The sequence below is a fragment of the Lonchura striata genome, chromosome 2, assembly GCF_050655825.1.
Source record: "Lonchura striata isolate lonStrDom1 chromosome 2, ASM5065582v1, whole genome shotgun sequence".
NCBI classification, from domain to species: Eukaryota; Metazoa; Chordata; class Aves; order Passeriformes; family Estrildidae; genus Lonchura; species Lonchura striata.
The window spans coordinates 21,337,630-21,358,730 of record NC_140704.1 but is presented as its reverse complement, the minus strand read 5'-3'; the positions used below and the strand labels follow the sequence as shown (position 1 = coordinate 21,358,730).

The 21,101-nt window shown below is 36.6% G+C and overlaps 1 protein-coding gene and 1 long non-coding RNA gene across 2 annotated transcripts in view; one reads left to right on the top strand and one right to left on the bottom strand.

Annotated features, from left to right (window-relative positions):
* Positions 1-21,101, bottom strand: part of ITGA8 (integrin subunit alpha 8) — a 111,710-nt gene that overhangs the window by 29,001 nt on the left and 61,608 nt on the right. Inside the window, exons 22-26 of the mRNA XM_031503826.3 lie at positions 16,429-16,508; positions 13,042-13,122; positions 7,804-7,909; positions 5,850-6,008; positions 143-268 (exon numbers count right to left, since the gene is read on the bottom strand). Of these exons, the coding sequence (XP_031359686.2) occupies positions 143-268; positions 5,850-6,008; positions 7,804-7,909; positions 13,042-13,122; positions 16,429-16,508 (552 nt within the window). The remainder of the gene's footprint in view (positions 1-142; positions 269-5,849; positions 6,009-7,803; positions 7,910-13,041; positions 13,123-16,428; positions 16,509-21,101) is intronic.
* The window catches only part of LOC146768142 (uncharacterized), a 33,135-nt gene continuing 26,303 nt past the window's right edge, over positions 14,270-21,101 (top strand). Inside the window, exons 1-2 of the long non-coding RNA XR_014951075.1 lie at positions 14,270-17,130; positions 17,928-21,101. The exon at positions 17,928-21,101 is cut by the window's right edge and continues 26,303 nt beyond it. This is a non-coding gene — a long non-coding RNA (uncharacterized LOC146768142). The remainder of the gene's footprint in view (positions 17,131-17,927) is intronic.

Genomic DNA, 21,101 nt, shown 5'->3' with positions numbered 1-21,101 from the left:
CCTAGGACAGACAGCATTGCTGTTGCTCCAGCATTGTCTGGATTTTTAAAAATACAGTGACCTGTCCCAGTTGCCTTGCCTGTGGTATTGTAGTCTCACCTTTCCCTGCACAGACCCAGTATATAGCTTTTAGATAGCTCACCAATATTTTTGCAGAGTTTTTCCTGTGAGATTCTGCCACTGTGACATCCCTTCTCCTGATGTAATGAGAAATTGTGGAATTATATAAAAAAGCAGCAAGTTCAGGAGTGTCTTCTGGAACAGCAAACTGCAAAGAGAGAAATGGGAATGGTAATGGCATACACATACAACGATTCTAACATATTTGTTCCTGTCTCAGAGGTCTTGAATTTTGGATTAACGCTGTTTTTTCAATTGAACAGCACAATCATGAGAATACTTTATCTTCAACTAGGAGCACGATGCGTAATAGCACAGCAAAATATTGCCCAGTTATAGGAATTACAGTAGCCAGCATTTTTCTCCATTTTTTACTGGTGTAAATTTTTTTGCTTTACTTAATTTTGTTAGACCCTCGTGGGCAAATTCTGATATATATAACAGAATAAATTCAGAGTTGTTGCACAGTAGTTTAGTCATTAGTTCAGATCAGAATCTGCCTAATAAAATATAATGATTTTACCACTTTTAGAAAAAAAAGGAAGTCTGACTTCAAACAACAAAATTTTTGATTATATAAAAAACATGTTACAGATTTGTTTTGGTAACAGCTCAACTTTGTATAATACAACAGCTTCTTCATTTTAAATCTCACATTAAAATGTATTCTCTTCAGCTTTGTATTTGCAGATTTTTGTTCTCCAATTAAAAACTACTTTTTTTGGCAGTTTGTCTTTAATTCCTATACTGGGCATTTATGGCTTCTTTTATGAAGCCTCAACTCCTGGAGCCAACTGCTACAGTAGGAATGATCAATTTTAATTCATGATGATCTGATCATGGCAAATCACAATAAAATATACATGGAAGTTTATAGTAAGAGCTCAACAGGAATTCAATTAAACATAGACAAAGCTATTCCTTAAGGACATCAGATTATAAAGCACTAGATCAGATCCTTCTTGTCAGTTCCTTTAACCTCTGAACACAAAATATCTTAAACAAATTCCAAAAGAAAATATTTGTAATTGTAATAATGTTGTTAATTGTAATATGCTTGTAATTGTAGTAAATGTTAAAAGAGAATAGCTATAAACACACAAAACCTTCCACACACTAGTACTGCATAATACTAGATTGGAAAATTGGTGTAATATACCTGATTAAAATTATAATGCTATAAATAGAACATAAACATTTGACATTGTCTGAGATCTTCAGTCAAAAGCATCCTACAAAGTGAAATATACTGTGATTCATTAACTAGTAAACACCCATAAAAAAAAAAAAATCTTTTTTTCCTTTTTTCTGTTGCTTCATGAGGTTAGCATTGTCTGTTTGTAATAAGGGAATTGTAAGTAGCTAGTAAATTTCTCCCTCTCAGTGTGGCAATGTGCAAATTCTCCTTCCAGAATTCTTTCACCAGCATATAGACTTCTTTAATGATGACAAATTAAAAAAACCCACAACATACTAATGTGCCTGTAAAGAAGCCCTCGATATATGATCACAATCGATACATATGTAGATCCCTTTGAATAACAGAGGATTTTCATATTTACATTTTTTTTTCATAGATCCTAGAGTGTTAGCATCTCAGTGAATTGTTACAGCAAAGCTTTGAAAACAGCCCTCTGTGGATAAGAGAAACACATGTGTCTCCTGCAACTACTTAAAAGAAGAATTTGTCCAGTGGCCCAGATGTCCAGGTTAAAGATATTATTTTATCCTTCTTGAGCTGGTCACATGGAATTGCTCAACTGCATAATCTGTCTTCGTTGCTATTTTATATACCACGTATTTGGCACACTATCTTAGAGGAACACTCCCTCCCTTTAACCAGAGTGGACTGTCTCAGTTTCCCCACCATGGAAAACTGTACTGCCTTCTTCTCCTGAGCATTATTACTTTGAGCAGGTTCCAGACCACTCCAGTTTCCCACTTCTCATTTCAATACCATGTTTCACTTTTCTCGTTTTCTAGCCAGGCTGCATTATCTAACTCCATCAGAAATGTTCTGGAAGAGGGCTTTTTTATACAAAGATTATACACATTGTTTTATGTTACATACATTATATTATATTATACTACATTATACATATTTTAATATTATATGCATATCTATAATACAATATCTATTATATGTTGTATAATATATAATATAAATATATTATATTACTAGATTATACACAAAATTACACAAGAGGGGCTGGTGACCATTCAAGAGCAATTCATAGGATAGTATTACTTTGTCCCAAGACCAAGCCCTGAAGTAGTAACAGTTTTGCAGCATGAGGAGACGGTGCCTCTGGAAGGGGTTAGCTCCTGCCACTCATGTTGGTGGATGTACCTTATACATGTGGTGGATTTTTGCTGTTATTTCAATGCTTCCCTGACAGACGCCTCACTCGTGTTACTGCAGGGCTCAGCTATTGAGAATGTGCCATGTGTGGCTGTATATTCTACCACAGTGGTATTTATAGGTACAGGTTTCCTAAAAATGATTTCCCATCAGTCTGGGAGAAAAAACAACTCATCAGGAATTTGTCTCAAGCCAAAAGGCAATCTAACTGTGCCCTCTTCTCATCACAACTGCCTTTAGGAAAAGTAAGAAGCAAGTAAGAATGGGGCATGCATACACAATACTCTCCTAATAACTTTCGGCTTCCAAATGTTTTCAGATCAGGGATTTCCTTATCTATATAAAGTTTGTGTCCATTTGCTAATCTTCACTGGACTTCTCTTTTGGGAATTTGTTTACTTTTCTCTTAGAATCATGTAAACTTTTAACCCTGACTACTTCCCTTTGGCCACAATTTCCAGACACCTGAGACCTGCCACCATGAACCACCACTTCCTTTTGCTTGTTTTGATTCTGGCTCTCCAGGCTTCATTAGATGTTCCAGTGCCTGTGCAGGAAGAGGCAGAGAACAGTCAATCCACACCCACGCTCTTCCTGCCACTACTCATTTTGAGGATCATATCTGTGCTTAGTCACCTATTTTGCAGACTGAAGTGTCCTGAGTTCTGAGTGTCCTTAGTGTACTGAGTTCTGAGTTCTTCTGCACTGGAATTCATTCCATATGTTTGATAAGTACTTTTGCTCCTTTTTACACCTTTTTCAAGATTCATAATTTTATTATCTTTTCATATCCCTCACTCTCTTCATAGAAAGATAAGCTACAGAAAAGTTCCTAAACAAAAGTCTCCCCATGTGTGCATAGGTGTGACTTATCTTTGTGGACTAGACAACAAAGCTCATATAAAACTTTTTTACAAGACAAGAAATTCAGCAGTGGGGAGGAATATACTGCTTTGATTGAAACAGAACAATCTGAGTAATTTCAAAGGGGAAATGCCTCAGTGCCCTAAGAGAGGTAAGTTCGGATATCCAAGAGAAGTCAGGCATTTAATGCCCTTAGCCTTATTTGGAAATTTGAGCTAAGCATCACATTGTTTATACAAAACTTGAAGAAGACTATCTCTGTGTCCTCTTGCCATCTGAAGCAATAGATAAGCACAACATATTTGAAACTGATTTGTGTATTCATACTGTTCAATGCTTTGAAAACTGAAATAAGGAAAGGATATTTAATTTATTGCCATAACAACTGTGCATCTAAAGCCATATTCTGCTACAACAGATAGATCATTATTACAGGAAAATTTCTCACAATCTTCACAAGAATTAAGTCTTTTTAATGTAACAGATGCAATCATTATCAAGTAGGAGAAGGAAGAGCAAATTTCTTAAAATAATAAATTAAATAAAAAAATATACATTGCCTGATAATGTCAGTAAGAACTGGCAGTATTCTACCTAGCTTCTTAATTCAACCTTAAACAGAACACAGTGGCTAGCGTGGGAGAATTCTGAACTGCTTTTCACATGCTTGCTGTGGTCTGTGATCTGATCAGTGACTTTGAGAAGCTAGGCTTGCAAGTACAAATGCAGCACCTTAGCTTCTTCCTCCTCACCACTTTTGAAAAAGAGGTGAAAAATTAGGTAGAAAAGATATGTAGAAAAAATTCCCTGTCTCAAATCTTGCTGTGCTTTGGGAATAAACTGGACAGACATTTTCTGTCTTCTGTTTCCTATCACACATTTGCTTTTTCTTTCTCTAAAGAACTAAATAAAAGGGTGGAATTCCAATGTCTCTGGTTTCCCAGGTGAAACAAAAAACTCTACCATACTGTATTTGGTAGACATCAATTTTTCTTTACCCTTTTAAAGTACACATTGTAGTTCTGTCTGTTCGAGCTAAAGACTTGACTCGTAATTCCTTAAGTTATGAACACTCCTCATTATTAGAAAGTTGTCTCCCCTTTCATCGAACATACCGAACTCAAACCAATTCTCGTATGCAAAAGAGACAGAGCATTTTTAGCACTTGGAATGCAGCTCTCCCTGAAAGATGTTTAACAGGCTACTGCTTAAACATGAGAAGTGTTGTTTACTCCACAAATGTCTGGAATCAGTCATGCTTAATAAATTGGATACCTTGTTTTTGATGGGATAATTTGTAGAGCTGTGTTTTGCTTAATCTTCTGACTTTGAGCCAAACCAAGCTCTTTTGAGGGGATCTGCCATCACAAACATAGATCTTAAAACAGGAAATTGTCCAAGCAGCCAGGGATCAGGTTAGGAAAGCTAAAGCCCTAAGAGAATTAAATGCAGCCAGGCATGTTAAAAAAAATATGAAAAGCTTCTATGGATACTCAAAGGTAGGTGAGGGAAAATATAAGTTATCTTCAGAAGGAAATAAGAGACCTGGTTACCCAGGAGGTGCTCAATGACTTTCTTGCCTCAGCCTTCACTGGCAAATGCTCCAGGCACACTGCCCAAATCACAAAAGGGAGAATGAAGAACTGCCTGCTCTGAATCTGAAGGTGCACTTGTCCATGAGACTTGATGAGATACATCCATGGAACCTGAGGGAACTGGCAAATGAACCAACTAAACCACTATCCGCATCTGAAAAGTTGTGGCAGTCAGGTGAAGTTCCCACTGACTGGAAAAGGGGAAACATAACCTCCATTTCTAAAAAAGGTGAAAAAGGAAAACCTGCAGAACTACAGACAAGTCAGTCTCACTTCTGTGCCCAAACCAGTCATGGGCAGATCTTCCTGGAAACTATGCTAAGGCACATGGAAAATGAGGAGGTGATTTGTGACAGCCAAAATGGCTTCACCAATAGCAAACTGTGCCTGACAGATTTGGTGGCCTTCTATGGTGAGGTCACAGTGTTGGTGGATAAGGACAACTGATATCATCTACTTGCACCTGGACAAAACATCTGCCACAGTCCCAGATGACCTCCTGGTCTCTGTTCTGGAAAGACATGGATCTGACAGAGCACTCAGGGGATAATGAATGGGCTGTGTGATAACTCATGGAATTATGGTCAATGGCTAAATGTCCAGTTGGAGACCGGTGATACGTGGTGTTCGTCAGTGGTGGTACTGGGACAGGGCCATTTTTAACATCTCTGTTGGTAGCATCGACAGCGGGATTGAGCACACCCTTCTCCTCATATAAAGAGTACAGGAACCAAATATGTACCAAGCAACACAACACTCACATTAGAAATGTTATAGACTATCTATATCTTGCTTCTTAACCAGGAGAATTATCTTGGACTGTTAAAAATTCCCAAGTTCCATTCATTGTGAAGTGTAGGCAAAAAACCCAATCAAAATGAAGAAAGGGAGGGAAATAAAGCGCTTACCTTTATTTGCATTGTATTAATAGGAGAGCTTGTTTGACAGTGCAATGGTCCATGTGTCTGAATGTGAAGAATATAAAGAAGAAATTCCTCTCTACTGGACACAGGCCAACCAACATGGAGAACTGTATTGTTGATGGCACTTGGTCCTATATTGTGCAGCTGTTGAAGAAACATGATCAGTACTTTCTAAGGCAGTAAAAACAACAAAAAATATTGCAACTACCACTCAGGTATTTTCAAATTCTTAGTGGACACAGCCTTAGAGTATTTAGGGAAGACTATTACATATTATTAATATCACTTTATTGATGGAGCATCTGCAGAAGGTAGGAGAGATCATCTCCACATTAGTCACAAAGCCAATGGCAAATCTGAGAGAACAGTCTTTTCTGTCTGTGTGTTCAAGAAATCCATTACCTTTTCCATTTTTTTCTACATATGAAGAGTTGAAATTATCTTGAAAAATATAAAAAAATCCCAACCCAAAACACACTAGCAAATAAACCCCACAGAAATATGAACAATGAACCTTAACAGACCATACTTGAAAATAGTAGCCAAAACTTCAGAATACAAAATAATTACATTCCAGGGCACAAGAATGGAAGGTAGAGCAAAACTTAAACTAGCTTCATTGGTTAAGAACTATATTTTCAACATTCTCAATCTAGATTTTCTCAAAAGAAGGAACCAGTTTGCCTAAATTAATATCAAAGACATTATTTTTTTTCCTGGGAAAAATGAGGAAATATAGAAATAATAAAAGTTTAGAAACATAGGCTATTAAAATAGTTTCCTTATATCAGTTTAGAGTTTGAAAATAATTGATGACAACAAGAATCTGGACATGTGTTGCCACTGGTCTTGGATAGTTAAAGAAGCTGAACACCATGGGCCTTTACACAAAGTTCCTAGAGATGTGAGAACCTCTTTTTTTTTTTTTTAATTTGCAGGATTCTTGTGACTGATGACCTTTGGTTACAACTAAATAAAAAACCCTTTCAATCTTATATCTTCTGGGAGATTGCTTGGTCTTTTGTATGCTTTGCTGATATAAACCATGTAATTGATTTCCTTAGTAACTGTAAGTAATCACTGTAATTCTTCTAATATATTTGAAGTCACAAATACAATTTCACAAACAATCCAAATGCTTGAGACAGGATGATTTGAAGTATTTTTCAGTTTAGAGAAATGTGTTAATATGGGGAATTCACAAATGATAATTTGTATTTTACAGTTGTATTCACTATACTTTACTGTCATGCAAATGGTAAACTTACACTGCTGATTAAATTCAGTTGTTTATATTTTCTTGAGTGCTAGTTTGTGAATTATAACCATATGTGAAGCCCCCTGTTTTATCCTCCAGAATAAAAGCCATCCATCAGATTCTAAGGATTGCTTCTATTCCATGTAGTTCACCCAATGTCGTTTTTCTAAGCTGAACTCTTTTAATTGATGAATCATCCATAGGAAAAAACCAACAAAAATACAAGGTAAAAATATGTGTACTTCAAATATTAAGAGTTGTTTTCAACAGAGTATTTCCTGAGGTAACAAATTACATGTATGTCTACATTATTTTATTCAGTTAGCTAAATGTCAAAGAAAACATCTTTTCCAGTGCACAGCATGTACAGTTTCTAATGAGAAGATACTTGACATTGATTATAAGGAACTTTTAAGTACTGTTTAATTCTTGTCAAACACCCAAAATGTTTATAAATCCCTTAAATATCTAAGACAGACTCCTAGCAAAACTAATATCCCCTCCACTCACATGAACAGATAATGAGGCTGTGAATTCCCAGATTAAATTTGGGTCATGTGCTAAAGTTAGAGTATTTACATTTGTGGCTTTATCTAGCTACAGATAAAGACAATAAACCAAATTCATCAGTAATTCAGTGGGGGCAGTGTGAGGCCCTGTGGCAACACACATAATTTTTACCTCATAGATGTGTTCTACTAAAGGACCAACTTCTTCTTCTTTTGTAGGTTCATCTTTGGGCTCCCAGTTATGAAGAGGCAAAATAATTGTTGGGGGGTGAGACACTCTGTAATAAACAAAACAGGTTAAAACAGTAACTGTTACCAGTGACTGATTGCAGTAGTTTTAGAACAAAATGATGACCACTATAAAAACCTGAGCCCTCAAAGGCTTGTTGTTTGGGCACATTAATTAGACTTAGGTGAAGTGAATGCTACAATGCCTCCATGACATACTACCCAATCCTTGCAAATGACTGAGGGTGCACATTTAGTGCCATACTTCCTGTGATGGACTGTGCTTTCCAGACAGTCCAGGGTGTAGCTCTGTTTGGAGAGAGGAATCCAATCTGTTGGGCATTTTTATCATTCTCACTGATAAGATAACTGAATACATTATCCACAAAAGTAGAGTAAATAAATGTATTTTTCTATTTCCATTTAAAGCCTATAGGTGTTTAATGTAATGCATCTTTCTTCCCTAGAATATGTTTTTAGATATTGACTGATCAGATTGTCAATTTCTGTAACACCTTATTATTCCTTTAAAAAACCTTGCAAAGTATCCTATCTCATCTTACAGATGGGAAACAGAGGTATTGTGACTTCCATAAAGTCATAATGGAAATTGGTGTACTGAGAAACAGAATTCAGGACTAGACTCTAAAAGAGTGCTCCAGGCTTTCCAACTGCTTTGCAAACAAAGTGGCAGTTAAAGCATTCCCTGGAATATTGGTGCAACTTGCAACACATAAATAAAATATAAACAAAGAAAACAGTGACTTAATATTTGACATCCTTACAGCTGCTTTTTTATTTTTCCTTTTCTTCTCTATCTGACCTTAAGAAAGTAGTCTTCCATTAACATTTTTATTTGAATCACAAACATTTTATTTCCCATAAAAACCAGAATTTCATTGTACTGGTTCCATTCAGATGCCAACTAAACCTCACTCAGGTGTTCAGAAGTTGGGAAATCAGATCCCAAGAATTTCTTTTAGCATGATAGGTCAGTTCTGCCACAGACATCTGTCACCTACAAGTACTGTGTGTAGCTCTTGGTGCTAAAATGGTATTACCCTTTCTTTGCCAGGGTCAGCTCTCAGTTTTGCTCGTTTATGGAGTCTTTAGCTGAAAGAAAATCCATAACATTTCAGTGTTGGTTCTGCCAATGCTGGAGTTTTGCTAACAGAAAACTGCTAAAAAACAATCATTAATTTTTAGCGTGTAAAATTTGAATGCCATAATGGACTTTTAGGCACTGATGTTAAACACTTTGCAGTAGCCCTGCTGTAGATTGCCCCTTGAAGAAAAGATTGGATGGTTTTGTTGCAAATGCTGAAAAAATACTATTGGAAGGAACAAACTGTTCTTGATTACAGCTCTTATGTCATATACAATGAATGAAAATTTTCTACAGTATACAGCTTCTCAAAGCAGCAAGAAATCCCAGAGAACAGCTTAATGCCATCCAGCTGAAGCACAACTCTTTGTGAAATTCAGTGTATTTGGGAGTATTGTGCTAGCTCTTAATACTCCTCAGACTTCAAAATACCAGCAGTTTGTACCATCAAGTATGCCAGAAGATAAATTCACAAGCCAAACTTAATAATAAAAGAAACTCAACGTATTCATTAAAAAAGTAATTTCTGATTACGTACTTAGCCTAAGTTTCACAAGTCATCATGTTTCCAATACAAATTCTAATTCTCTGTTGGAGAATAGGAACTTCAGAGTGTTGTTACAAAAGCCAATACACATAGACCCTTAATCTACCACAAAAACCTGCAAATCAGAAACTGCACAGAGCCAAAAAAAAGAAGACATGAGCCTTCAAAACTCAGTGTTTTCTATTGCACTGCCAGGAAATTATTCTTATCCATGGAATTACAAAATGCAAAGTATAAATTTAGACATTAAATTAAAATTATTGTAGCATATATAAGAATATTTATTTTAACAGAATTTAGTTATTTTGAGGATTTTTGCTATTGACATTAAAGTAGCAAAATTAGGTCAAATGAGAAACAAATCCACTCTTTTCACTATTTTATTTTGCATTTAATTGAGAATATTTTTAACATTTGAATGATTTATTAGACAAGGACTTTTCCTAGACTTTTAGGCGATAATTATCATGAAACAGGAGTACTGAAAAATAAAATAAACAAAGTATGGCCCACAGAAAAGACTTATATAAAGATAGACAATAAAAATTCTGCCAGCTCCAAATCCTCTCCATCCAAATTAATTCCTTCCTGAATTCCTCTGGTGCTTTTTCAGCAGTGGGAGATAACAATGACAATACTAAAACTCCCACATTTTTATAGACAAAGAAAGGTAAGTAGAATAATCAAATCTTAGTTATCAAAACAACTGCTTATTGAACTTTCTAAGGAGTGATATTAATTTTATTTTAAAGAGGCTATTGAAGAAGATTTCTTTCTTCCTCATAGAAGTATTTGCATAGTTCCACTGTGCAAGTATATCTGCATGTATGCATATGCACGATTTCATAAATTGTTACTTTTCCTCAGTAAAATGTGTGATGCATTTAGTTCCAGTCTGTGCAATTCTCGGAAGAGAAGTAAAGAAACTAATGCAAGGTATTTTCCAGTCCAAATGTGGACAGAGTCTTTCTTTTATTTTTATCTACGAAGAGTGAGCAATTCCCTTGGAACTGCATGTTTTAGCATCTCTGAGTAATTAGCAAAATCTGTCCACCAAGCAGTTGAGAATGCTATAGCTAATAAGGAAACTAAAATACTTAAGAGGAAAGAAACTGGAAGTCATTCAATTAAGTAATTCCTCTGTATTTAATAACCCGTTTCTCAGAACTGCAGGCAGCAATTCAAGCAACTTTTTCCACTTATCACCAAGCCTGTAAGAACTGAGGATTTTGTGGTCATTTTTTGGTCTATCTATTTACACGTTATAGAATGTTTCATTGAAAGGAACACACTATGGCACAGAAAAAGCATGATGGAGGCAAAGTTTCCAAAGAGTCTGCAAAGAACAAAAAAGTTTGTAAGACTTTTTCATTAAAGTGAGGAGAGACTTCACAAAAAAACCAATAGAATCCACAGCACTGGAAGCAACCCTTACTGGGAAGTCCTGTGTGTGTAACTACAACTGTTCCAGCCCGAAACTCCAGACACTCCTTAGCCCGGGTGTTCACCCATGGCAACACCTGGCAGCCGCTGACCCCCAACACTTTCTCACACATCTGTAGACCATTAAATAACATCTTTGATTTCTTTTTCCTCAAACTCTACTTCTGTATTACACCTTTTGTATTTTTCACCTCTCTTTCTATCCAGCTCATTTCCTTAGATCACCACTACCTACAGAAAATGAAGTAATGGTCTCACTTCTGATCTTATTAAACATGGTGTATGTAAAGAAATACAACAGAAATAAAATCTCCTTTTCAGAAATAAAATAATTAACATATATCCACACAGTTGCTGACTGCCAGCTTTTTTTCCCACCTGACTAGTTTTAGGGTCTTCTTAACCTGGAATACACGTACAAGATATGATGAAAAAATCCTTTTAAAATCTCTCAGATTTAGACTGAATATTAGACCAGATTAGAGCAGACAGATTGTATATTAGAGAAGAAAACATGCTCTCTGTGATCTGCGAAATTATTTGATCTATTGCTAGCACTAGGTAGTCATATTGTCTTGGAAGTGACAACAATAAATAATTTTTTATGAATTAAAAAAAACATAAATAAATTTATTTTTATTTGTTTACATCTAAGGCAGCCCCTTGAGGTGCATCACATAAGAGATCTCTACCCCTCTTGCATCAGTCAAGCCTCATGGCCTACCTGTAGAAGTGAATCTGGGCCTTGTGTCTCCTGTTCAACCCCTCCAGAGCCGATAACGGCTAAGGATATTTTTGTGTTGTAGTTTCATAAAAGGAGATGTAGGAAATCTAATATCCCAGACAAAAAGCATTGGGGGCAATTATTTGCTTTAAAAATCTGCCTGACTTCCTCCAGGATGCCAGAATAGGAGTCTAGTTCCAAGATTTTATAGGGCACTCTAATATTCTTATAAAATCTTAGAATCATTTAGGTTGGAAAAAAACTTAAAGATCATGGAGTCCCACCATAAAACTAGTACTGTCAAGTTCTCTATAAAATCATGTCCCTCAGTGCCAGATTTACATGTCTTTTCAGTATCTCCCAGGATAGTCATTGCACCACTATCCTGAGCAGCCTCTTCCAGTGCTTGACAAGTCCTGTGAAGAAGATTTTCTTAATATCTAAACTGAACCTCCCCTGCTGCCACTAGAAGCCATTTCATCTTGTCCTGTCACTTGTTATCTGAGAGAGGAGACTGATTCCCACCACACTACAACCTCCTTTCATTTATTTGTAGAGAGCAATAATGTCTCCTCTGAGCCTCCTTTTCTCCAGGATGAACATCTCCAGCTCCCTCAGCTGCTCCAGGCCCTTCACCAGCTTTGTTGCTCTTTGCTGGACTTGGTGCAGTACCTCAAAGTCCTTCTTGTAGTGAGGGGTGCAAAAATGATCCAGTATTCGAGGTGTCTGATACAAGCCAGGATGCCATTGGCCTTCTTGGCCACATAGGCACAGTGCTGGCTCATGTTCAGGTGGCAATTATTACCTAATTGCATTTTATAGTTTCCAAAACTAAGCTATGAAAACAGAATTAGAAATTATAATCTTTGATTATATACTGTGCTTGTTTAATTTTGGTATACTTCGTGTCAGTGAACACTTTATTATAACTCATTTCTTACTCATTCCTTTCTCCAAAATCCTCACTCTGCTCTCTATTAGTACATGCCTGGCCATAATGTGTTTCACATTTCCAGCCATAAAAGCAGAGATTCTGTGTGGTATTCAACGTTAAGTGTCCAAGTGGTTGCACAAGAAGACCTACACATTTGAACAGATATTTTATATTAGTAACATCCATGCACAATCTGAATGCCCAAATAAAATTTTTGCTCTAACTGGTGCTACTACAATGTGAGATTCTTTAGGTTGATGTCTTTGCAGACACTCAATAAGTCTCTCCAGCCTACAAGGTTTGCAGGGGTGAGACCCAGGTGTCCTTGATGAATAAGGCCAAAAAGATTCACTTTGTGGGATTATTATATGCAGAAAGATCCTGTAAAAAAGTAGTTACCATAATGAGTTGAAATAGCTGGATACTTACCCTCTGATCTGTACTTGAGCCACAGCACTGATGTTGATATGGAGGTTCACTAAGTTGCTGGTGGGATTTATCTTGTTAGAACTGGAAAAAAGATGTACAAGTATTAACAAAAGTTTTATATCAGAACTCTAGATTCTCATATCACTCAACACACAAGGTCCACTGGGCATATTACAAAATGGGATTCCTACTGGCACTCTTCAGTCTTATAGGACACTAGTATTTAAGTTGGATATTATTTGAGCTCATCACATATTTAATAATATCTTCAAGTCAAGCTTCCTTTAAAGAATCCTGTGATGATGAATAAGATGATATAAATTTATTTGGCTCAGAATGTCTTGTACAATTGGCTATCTGTATAGATAAAACTATCTTAATAGAATAGAAGTTTGTTTGATCCATTGGAGGAAGGCAGTGTTAATGAACAAGAAAGGCTTTGTTAGAATAAAATTTATTTTTATGACTCTCCAAACTTGTGACTTTTGCATGACTGAGTCTTTGGGGAAAAAGAACCAAGATCAACTGTTTCTTTCATTGTTTTATTTTCTTCCCTCCCCTATCTGAAGTGTTTACAATTTTAAAACCACTTAGTAATGAAAACAGATCTCTGTGTTAAAAATCTAGGGCTCTCACTCATCTTATTGTCTTTTCTGATTGCAAATCCTTAATAATAAAGGTAGTTTCTCTTACTTCAAAAGGCCACTCCAGTGATTATAGCCCATTCCTATAAAGAAAGGTTTGTAGGTTCAAATTCATGAAGACAATGAAGTAATTACAGACTTAGAATTTATTTAATTATGAGACTAATGACACTAAATTTGGATTTTTTCTTTTCAATCAAGTGTGGCCTTCCTCACACCATGCACACCAAGTTTCTATTGCTGTTCCAGTTTGCTGTTATCACATCTGGGTAGCATCAGTCAGTTGGAAACATTCAGAGGAGGTCAGCATTCCCAGTGACTGACTCCTTAGGAATAAAGAACAGCACTGCTTTGATCCAGGCTTTCTGGTTACAGATTGCTAAAATGAAGAGCAGCTCTAATTTGTTTGTAAACTAATGCAGATTCCCATCAAACATTATTTGAACTTTTATGTTATCCTCAGTAGCCACTGTTTTGAGTATAAATGTACAAAAATTGCTTAAAGTGTAAGAATTACTATACCACTACTTTGTTAGAATAAGCTGCTCTCCAATTTGCCTACTTTTCCTACTTTCCATAGAGTTGAAATACTCTATGGAAAGTATGCTCTATGTATGATTTTGATCATACATATCTGGTAGTCAAACCTTGTTCATGCTTTATGGCATTTTTTAGAGCAGAAAATCTAGTTTAAATAGAAGTGCCAAGACATCTCTCTCCCTAAGGGGTACATAATTGATAGCAACATCCACATCAGAAGAGGGATCAGATTTCAAGACATTACTCAGACTCTTGTTTGTTTCTTATAAGCAATGAACTTCAGTTTTGCAAAGCAAAGTATTTATTTTCCACTTGATGTTTTGAAGCAAATGAAAGTCCTCTCTTTTGAATAAATTAAAGTAGAACTCAAATTCAGATGTATTCTTGCTTCCATCTAGGCAATTTCCTCTTTTTCCTCACAGAGTGCTGTTCCCTTTTTGTTTTAGGATTCTTTTGCCTGTGCACTAAGAACACAGAAACACACAAATTGTTCTGCTGCTTGTGAATGAATGTACAAAGCAGTGAGTTTTAACTGTAGGGTGCCTTCCCTATGCAAGAAATTTTACTCTGAACTCTTTCCTTTTTTGTTGTTTTTTAAATAGCTGTGTGCTCTTCAGCATTTTCGTACCATTTTGTAGCCCAAGACATTTCTTTCCTTTACGTTTTAGAGTCACACTCATGGAGGAAGCATGAGGTGTTGTTGTCTCCTGAAGTTCAGACTTATTCCTCAGGAAATTCTTGTCACTTTTTAAAAGCCATTATCTACATTCAGCTCTTATTACCTAGACCAATTTAACTACCCAAAAAAGTTCTCAACCTCACCAGTTTCACAGCATGAAAAGGGTAGTGACATGAGCTGTGGGTAACCATTTTAAACTATTGCTTGCATTAAGAAATGAAAAGTGGCATGGACAGGGGACCTACAAGGTAAATGTTGTGTCTCTCTCCAGAGCAGCTCATATCCAGGCTTGCATGATCCCTAGCCAGGTTCCAGGGAGAGGGCTGAGGCCTGACCAAGCACCTAGTGGACTTCTGTGGCATTGCTGTGCCCTTCCTGAGTTTCTGCATGACTTTTTCCTTTCAAGGGTTACATTATGGAGACATGACTTAAACATTTCAAATGTCTCAGTTATTTACCATAATGACCATGATCAAGGCCCTCATTAAAGGCCAGACATTAGCAATTAAGTCTCTGTGTGTGGGGCAGAGAGGGCCCCATACAGAACTCCAGTGTGTATTCGATGAGGACAGATGGAGCAGAAAAGCCCTTCCACCTACTGAAAAGGTCCCAGGTTTGCTGTTATCCTAACTCACCTCACTCTGTGCTTTTCTGTATCTGTGGAAGCAGTACTGCTCAGTATAAAACACAAGATTCTAGAGTGAGCCCACAAATGGGGAGGAATCAAACGGAAAAATTACAAAGGTTCACCTGCATCAAATTGAAACACTTCTCTCCATGCCAGTAAATCTGATGAGCAGAATTTAACTGCTTACCTTTTATTTTCTAAATTTTTGTGAAGAAGAAGCACCTCTGGTTTAATTCAGAGCATATGTTTGTACATATTCACCTTTGTTACGAAGTGTTTACCATTTATTAATTCTGAAGTGTAAAATAAAGTTCAAATTTGGCAAATCTGCAGAGGGTGCTTAAAAAATCAGTTAACCTGAATTTTAAAGAAATACCTGAATAACCTGAATTTAAAAAAAATAAGACAATGTGGGTCTCAGATTCAGTCAAAGAAAGAAACTGAGAATTTCTAGCCAGGCAAAAAGTCTGAGAAAGTGCTGGGAAAGAATGTAAATAATTTTTTATCTCTCTTGTTTTTCACATTGTTTATAGTTAAGTTCTATCACTGTGCATCAAGCACTCTGCACCAATGGTTTGAGTTGTTTTCACTTCAGAACCAATAGATTTTATCCTTGCTAAGCTCTGTATAAGAGCGGTATATTTTGAATAAATCAGAGTTTTACTCTCAGCAGCCTTCTGAGTCAGAATATATTCATTCCCATCCTGCCTCGACAGCAACAAGACTGATTTTCCTAACAGCTAATAAGGCTCCAACTTCAAAAACTCTCCTGACATAAACTACCATTGGAAAGCCCATGAAATAATTACTGATATTTAAAAGGGACCTTATTATAAAATAAACTTCATATGCCAATTAATAATTTAAATAAACATGCTCTTGATAAAATATCTAACCTTTTTATTTGCAGCTCAAAATTGATGCTGAAATCTGAATTTTCAAAATGCTGAACAGAAAATCGAATGCCTGTGGAGAACTGAGAAAGAAACAAAACAACAGGTTATTAGAAACAGTTATCTCTCAAAATCAATAAAGCAGTACTGTTCAACATTGCATTTCACAGACTTATACTGGATACTGTTGCTTTTCAAAATTAGTATGAAATAACATCATCTAGATGTTCTCAGGAAAAATACCCTCCTGCCTCTGTACGTCACCAGATGGAAAATTTGGCTGGAGAGAGGGCAGATCAGAGGAATGGAAAGCACACTCCCAAGAACACAGCAGTGGGCCCTTCTTCATCCAGACAGTGTTTGCTTTGCTTTGCCTAGCCAAAAGAAAATAAGAGTTGTCTGGCAGCTCTCATCCCTGCCTCCATCCATGCGTGCCTTCAGCCCTGGGTCTGCAGGGCTTCCTGCTCCCTGCATTGGCCCTGCACCTGGCAGCTCTGCACTGCTGCTTTAGGTGTTGTGGGGCTGACTGAGCACCTCAGGCTAAATTAGCAGCAGTTTAATTTACTTTTAGTTTGATTTTTTTTCATTGCAGTTCTGTTAAGAGGAATACAGCTTCAAAGTTATATTTGCAGCTCAATTTGCCACAACTTGGAGTGACTGACCAGAGGAGAGAGTAAAACAGCACAGCTCCCAAAACTAAAGGAGGTAAGTGCTTCCACTGGTGCTGCCTTGTGTTTAAGTAGACCTGGCTTCCTTCCTTTGACAATTTCCATTTACTTTGCAAGAAGAGCAGGGATAAGCAGATCAAGTCTATTCAGAAGAGAGAAGGGCTAACTAGAGAAAGAATATACAATAGCCCGTGGTGGGGTCTCTGTAAGTCTCTCGTTGGACATATTTACAGCCCCAGTGTGTAAGTGGCAGGTGAGTAACAGGAGATGCCATCTTCCTTCAATGTTAAATTAATTAAATTCTACTGCAATGTTTAAATTATTTTTAAAATTATTTCAACTGCACATTTTAAATCTGGTAATTTTCAAAATGTGAATTTTGCAATTCCTACAACTTCTTACTCTCCCTCTACCTTCCATCTGGCCTGATGGCAGAATTTTTTGCAGGACAACACGCACATTGTAATTACATTTTTAAAAAGGATAGTAACACACAGAAATATTCTCCATGTAGAGAAATAATCTTCGTGAGAAATTCATCAAAAGGCATCAGGAAATGAGTACATCATGCCCTCATTTCTGCCAATGTCTGACTAGATTGGGGGTTGGGGGAGGGGAGGGAGGGAAAAAAGGTTGTCTGCTCGGCATAGTTTCCTTAGAATATTTCAGGAAACATTGTTAACAAGAGGACAGGACACACCAATATAGGTACTTAAATTCAACATCATTAAAGACAAGGAATTTTCCTCTGGGGTTGTCATTTCATATGTTTAAGCAATTCCTTTTGCCCACTAATTTTTTTTTAATTCAATTATTGTATTTTTTAATTTGCAGTGGTGCAACACAATCCATTACCAGAACAAAACTTACCTAACACGTTTCAACTACTTTCAACTGACTCATGCTGAACCAATAAGGTCATCATAAATGGAATGGTGAGTTCAAATCTTTGAACTGTGATTATCTTAATGTCATAGTTACAGTAGATCTCTCCTTCCTGAAGCAAAATTTTTCCAATGAAAAGACTGTGCTCATTAAAATACTCAAAAGTTGAATAGCTTACTTGGAATGAAGAGGTAAGCTCTTTTTAATTTTAAACTCACTTTTTGGAGATGATATTAGCGACTCTATTGATATTCCATTCACCTTTAAAAATATAATGACTTTTGTCTTTTGGACAAAAATTTCCAGATATTAAACTCACCATTTCTTTTACTGTTTTTACTAACCAGTCTAAATAAATTTGTTTCCACTTATAGCAGAAAAATTTTTGATGTACCAAAGATAAAATTTTCATCAGACAGAGCAGGCATGAACTGCAGTTCTGATGATCTATTACACCCCTGAGGCTTACCCCTCTATTTAATAGTGAAACACACTCCTACTGTACAACTCTAATAAGTTGCAGATGTTGTCTTTGTATAGTCATATGACTTTTTTAATGTCAAGTAACCCTTGACATTGCTACTAATAATGGGGCAAGGATGTTATATGCCCTTGCTGAAAACCCAAGGAGGCCAAAGGAGTTTAACTTGCTTGAGCATATAACTTATTTTAGTAGGATATACATTTTAGCAGAATAGTTTATTTTTACTTTAAATTTTTGAAGTATGTTTAATTAAAATTGCATTATTTCCATGTTTGCAATATCATGTATCTTTGAAATACATGACACTTCTGCTATTACTAATAAGTTTTAACCTATTATGTTTGACAGGATTTAGGAGTATTTTGGGAGACAGAGGTGTAGTTATTTTTAGGTGTCTTACAGTGCTAAATAAAGATAAAACCTGTCACTCTTGAAGAATCAGTTTAGTACGTACCAAGAAATAGGCAAGATCTTTCAAGCCTCCAGTCTTCTAATCATATTTATATTAATTTCTATAAACTTCCAGATTCTTCTACTAGAATTTTCTCACTTGCTAATGCCACTGAACAGGCATGAGGAAGCTTGTCAGTCTGATCCATTTCAGCATCATAAATCAGGATGTTGAGCAATCTTTGCCAGCATGATGTTGTCAGACATTTAGTTTGCATTCTGGGCCATTTGGCATTGAGGTTTTCCTTACCAATTCTTTTTAAGGATATAGATGACATAATGTATTTTGAAGATGTGAGGTGTCAGACAACCCTGTAGTCTGCTGCAGTAATATCACATGGATTATATTAGAAAATCTCAACATAACCCTCATACTCAGAAGCTGATCTTCAAGAGCTCAAAAATTCTAGGATTTCAGGGTGCTGGCAAGTCATTAAGGTGACTCAATAGCTAAGGAGTTTTAGGAATGTTCCATTTTGACCTAACCCTTCCTTCCCACTCAAAATTTCCACAAAGAGTCCCTTTCTGACTGAGTATTTGGAGAATAACTGATCTCCTGCCAGAGCAGAATTGTTTTGCAAAACTGGAAATGGATCAGAGCAACATTTGAGATTTATGCAATTTGTACAAAGGGCTGGTATTTTGCTTTTGGAAGTACATTTGCCATCACAAATATGTCTGGACTGAAAAAACACAAGTCTTTTCACCTTTACTAAGCCTCCAGGAGAGCTGGCTTCAAAGATAAATTTAGGATTTAAGATTTCACTTACTCTAAGCAAACAGTGTTGCCATCTGGCTTTGTAATGCTCTACCTTTGTATGCCTCAATTTTAAAGGGCTGGATTATTTTGTTATAAAATAACAAATATGTTACTTTATAACAAAAGTAACATAATTTACCCTTGAATACCTTATGAACCCCACTGCTTTACTCTGCTACTTCTCTCTTTATGAAGTAGTTGTTTTAGGAGTATCTGGTAATCTAGAGCAGTCCTAGTGTTCATTCTGAAGAAAAGAAGTCTTAGTTATGCTGTGAAAATGCATAGAGAGACAGGCGAGGGTAGTAATGTTTTAGTGGCCACCCAATGGCATTCCTGAAGTCTTCACACTGCTAGTGCTAGCATTTTGGGTGAAGGATGATATGGAAACAGGGCTTTGGATTCAAAGGGAGGAGTATTAGGGTCTGTAGTCTAACACCTCTACACTCAGACCTTTCCATTGCTTATGCTTATGACAATATGCAAATGACAAAGATTTCCTTTATGGTATACAAGTTAATGTATCTTGTGTTTGGTCTTCCTTTTCTCTTCCAGCCCAAGAGGTTTTATGCTCTCCTGCCCCACTCCACTGCATCCCAATCACCCACAATATTCTTTTCCACTTCTGTCTGTATCTTGAGAATTTGCTTCTGCCTTTACACTAACTAGGAAACTACTAGCCATATAAGTAAAATTGCTGTCTTCTCAACAGAAGAAGTTATTTGCCTTGAATTGGAATTTGTCTCATGCTTTGGCCCGTCATTGCATCCCATCATGCCATTATGAAAATTCCATTCCTCAGAAATGTTTTCAATTACTTTTACTTTTTTAGGATTTTCATTAAGCAGAATAAAACAAAACCTACAAAATCTTTTGGCCTTCTTGTCTATTACCTTCCCAGAAAATGTTTATAGTAATCTCTTCAGACTTCTAGTCCAAAGTAGTTAAATGTAGAAGGATCTTCATCAGGAAGATTGCTCTTCCCAGGAGATCCATCACCTAGAGTTTAATTTTTAATGGTTTCCACCTCCATGTAGTCCCAAAGAATCTCTGGGACTGCCTGTGGCCATGCAAGCAGATGACTCTATGAGATACCATCACCTAGAGTTTAATTTTTAATGGTTTCCACCTCCATGTAGTCCCAAAGAATCTCTGGGACTGCCTGTGGCCATGCAAGCAGATGACTCTATGAGATACCATCACCTAGAGTTTAATTTTCAATGGTTTCCATCTCCATGTAGTCCCAAAGAATCTTTGGGACTGCCTGTGGCCATGCAAGCAGATGACTCTATGAGATACCTGCCCTCACTCACTTTCTAAACTTGTATGGCTGACCTGAGGCTTTCCCAAAGATCCAAAGAAACTTATTCTAGTCCCAATCTCCAATGATGTGACCCATTTGGCTCTTCTATCAAGGGTCAGACATGAACTG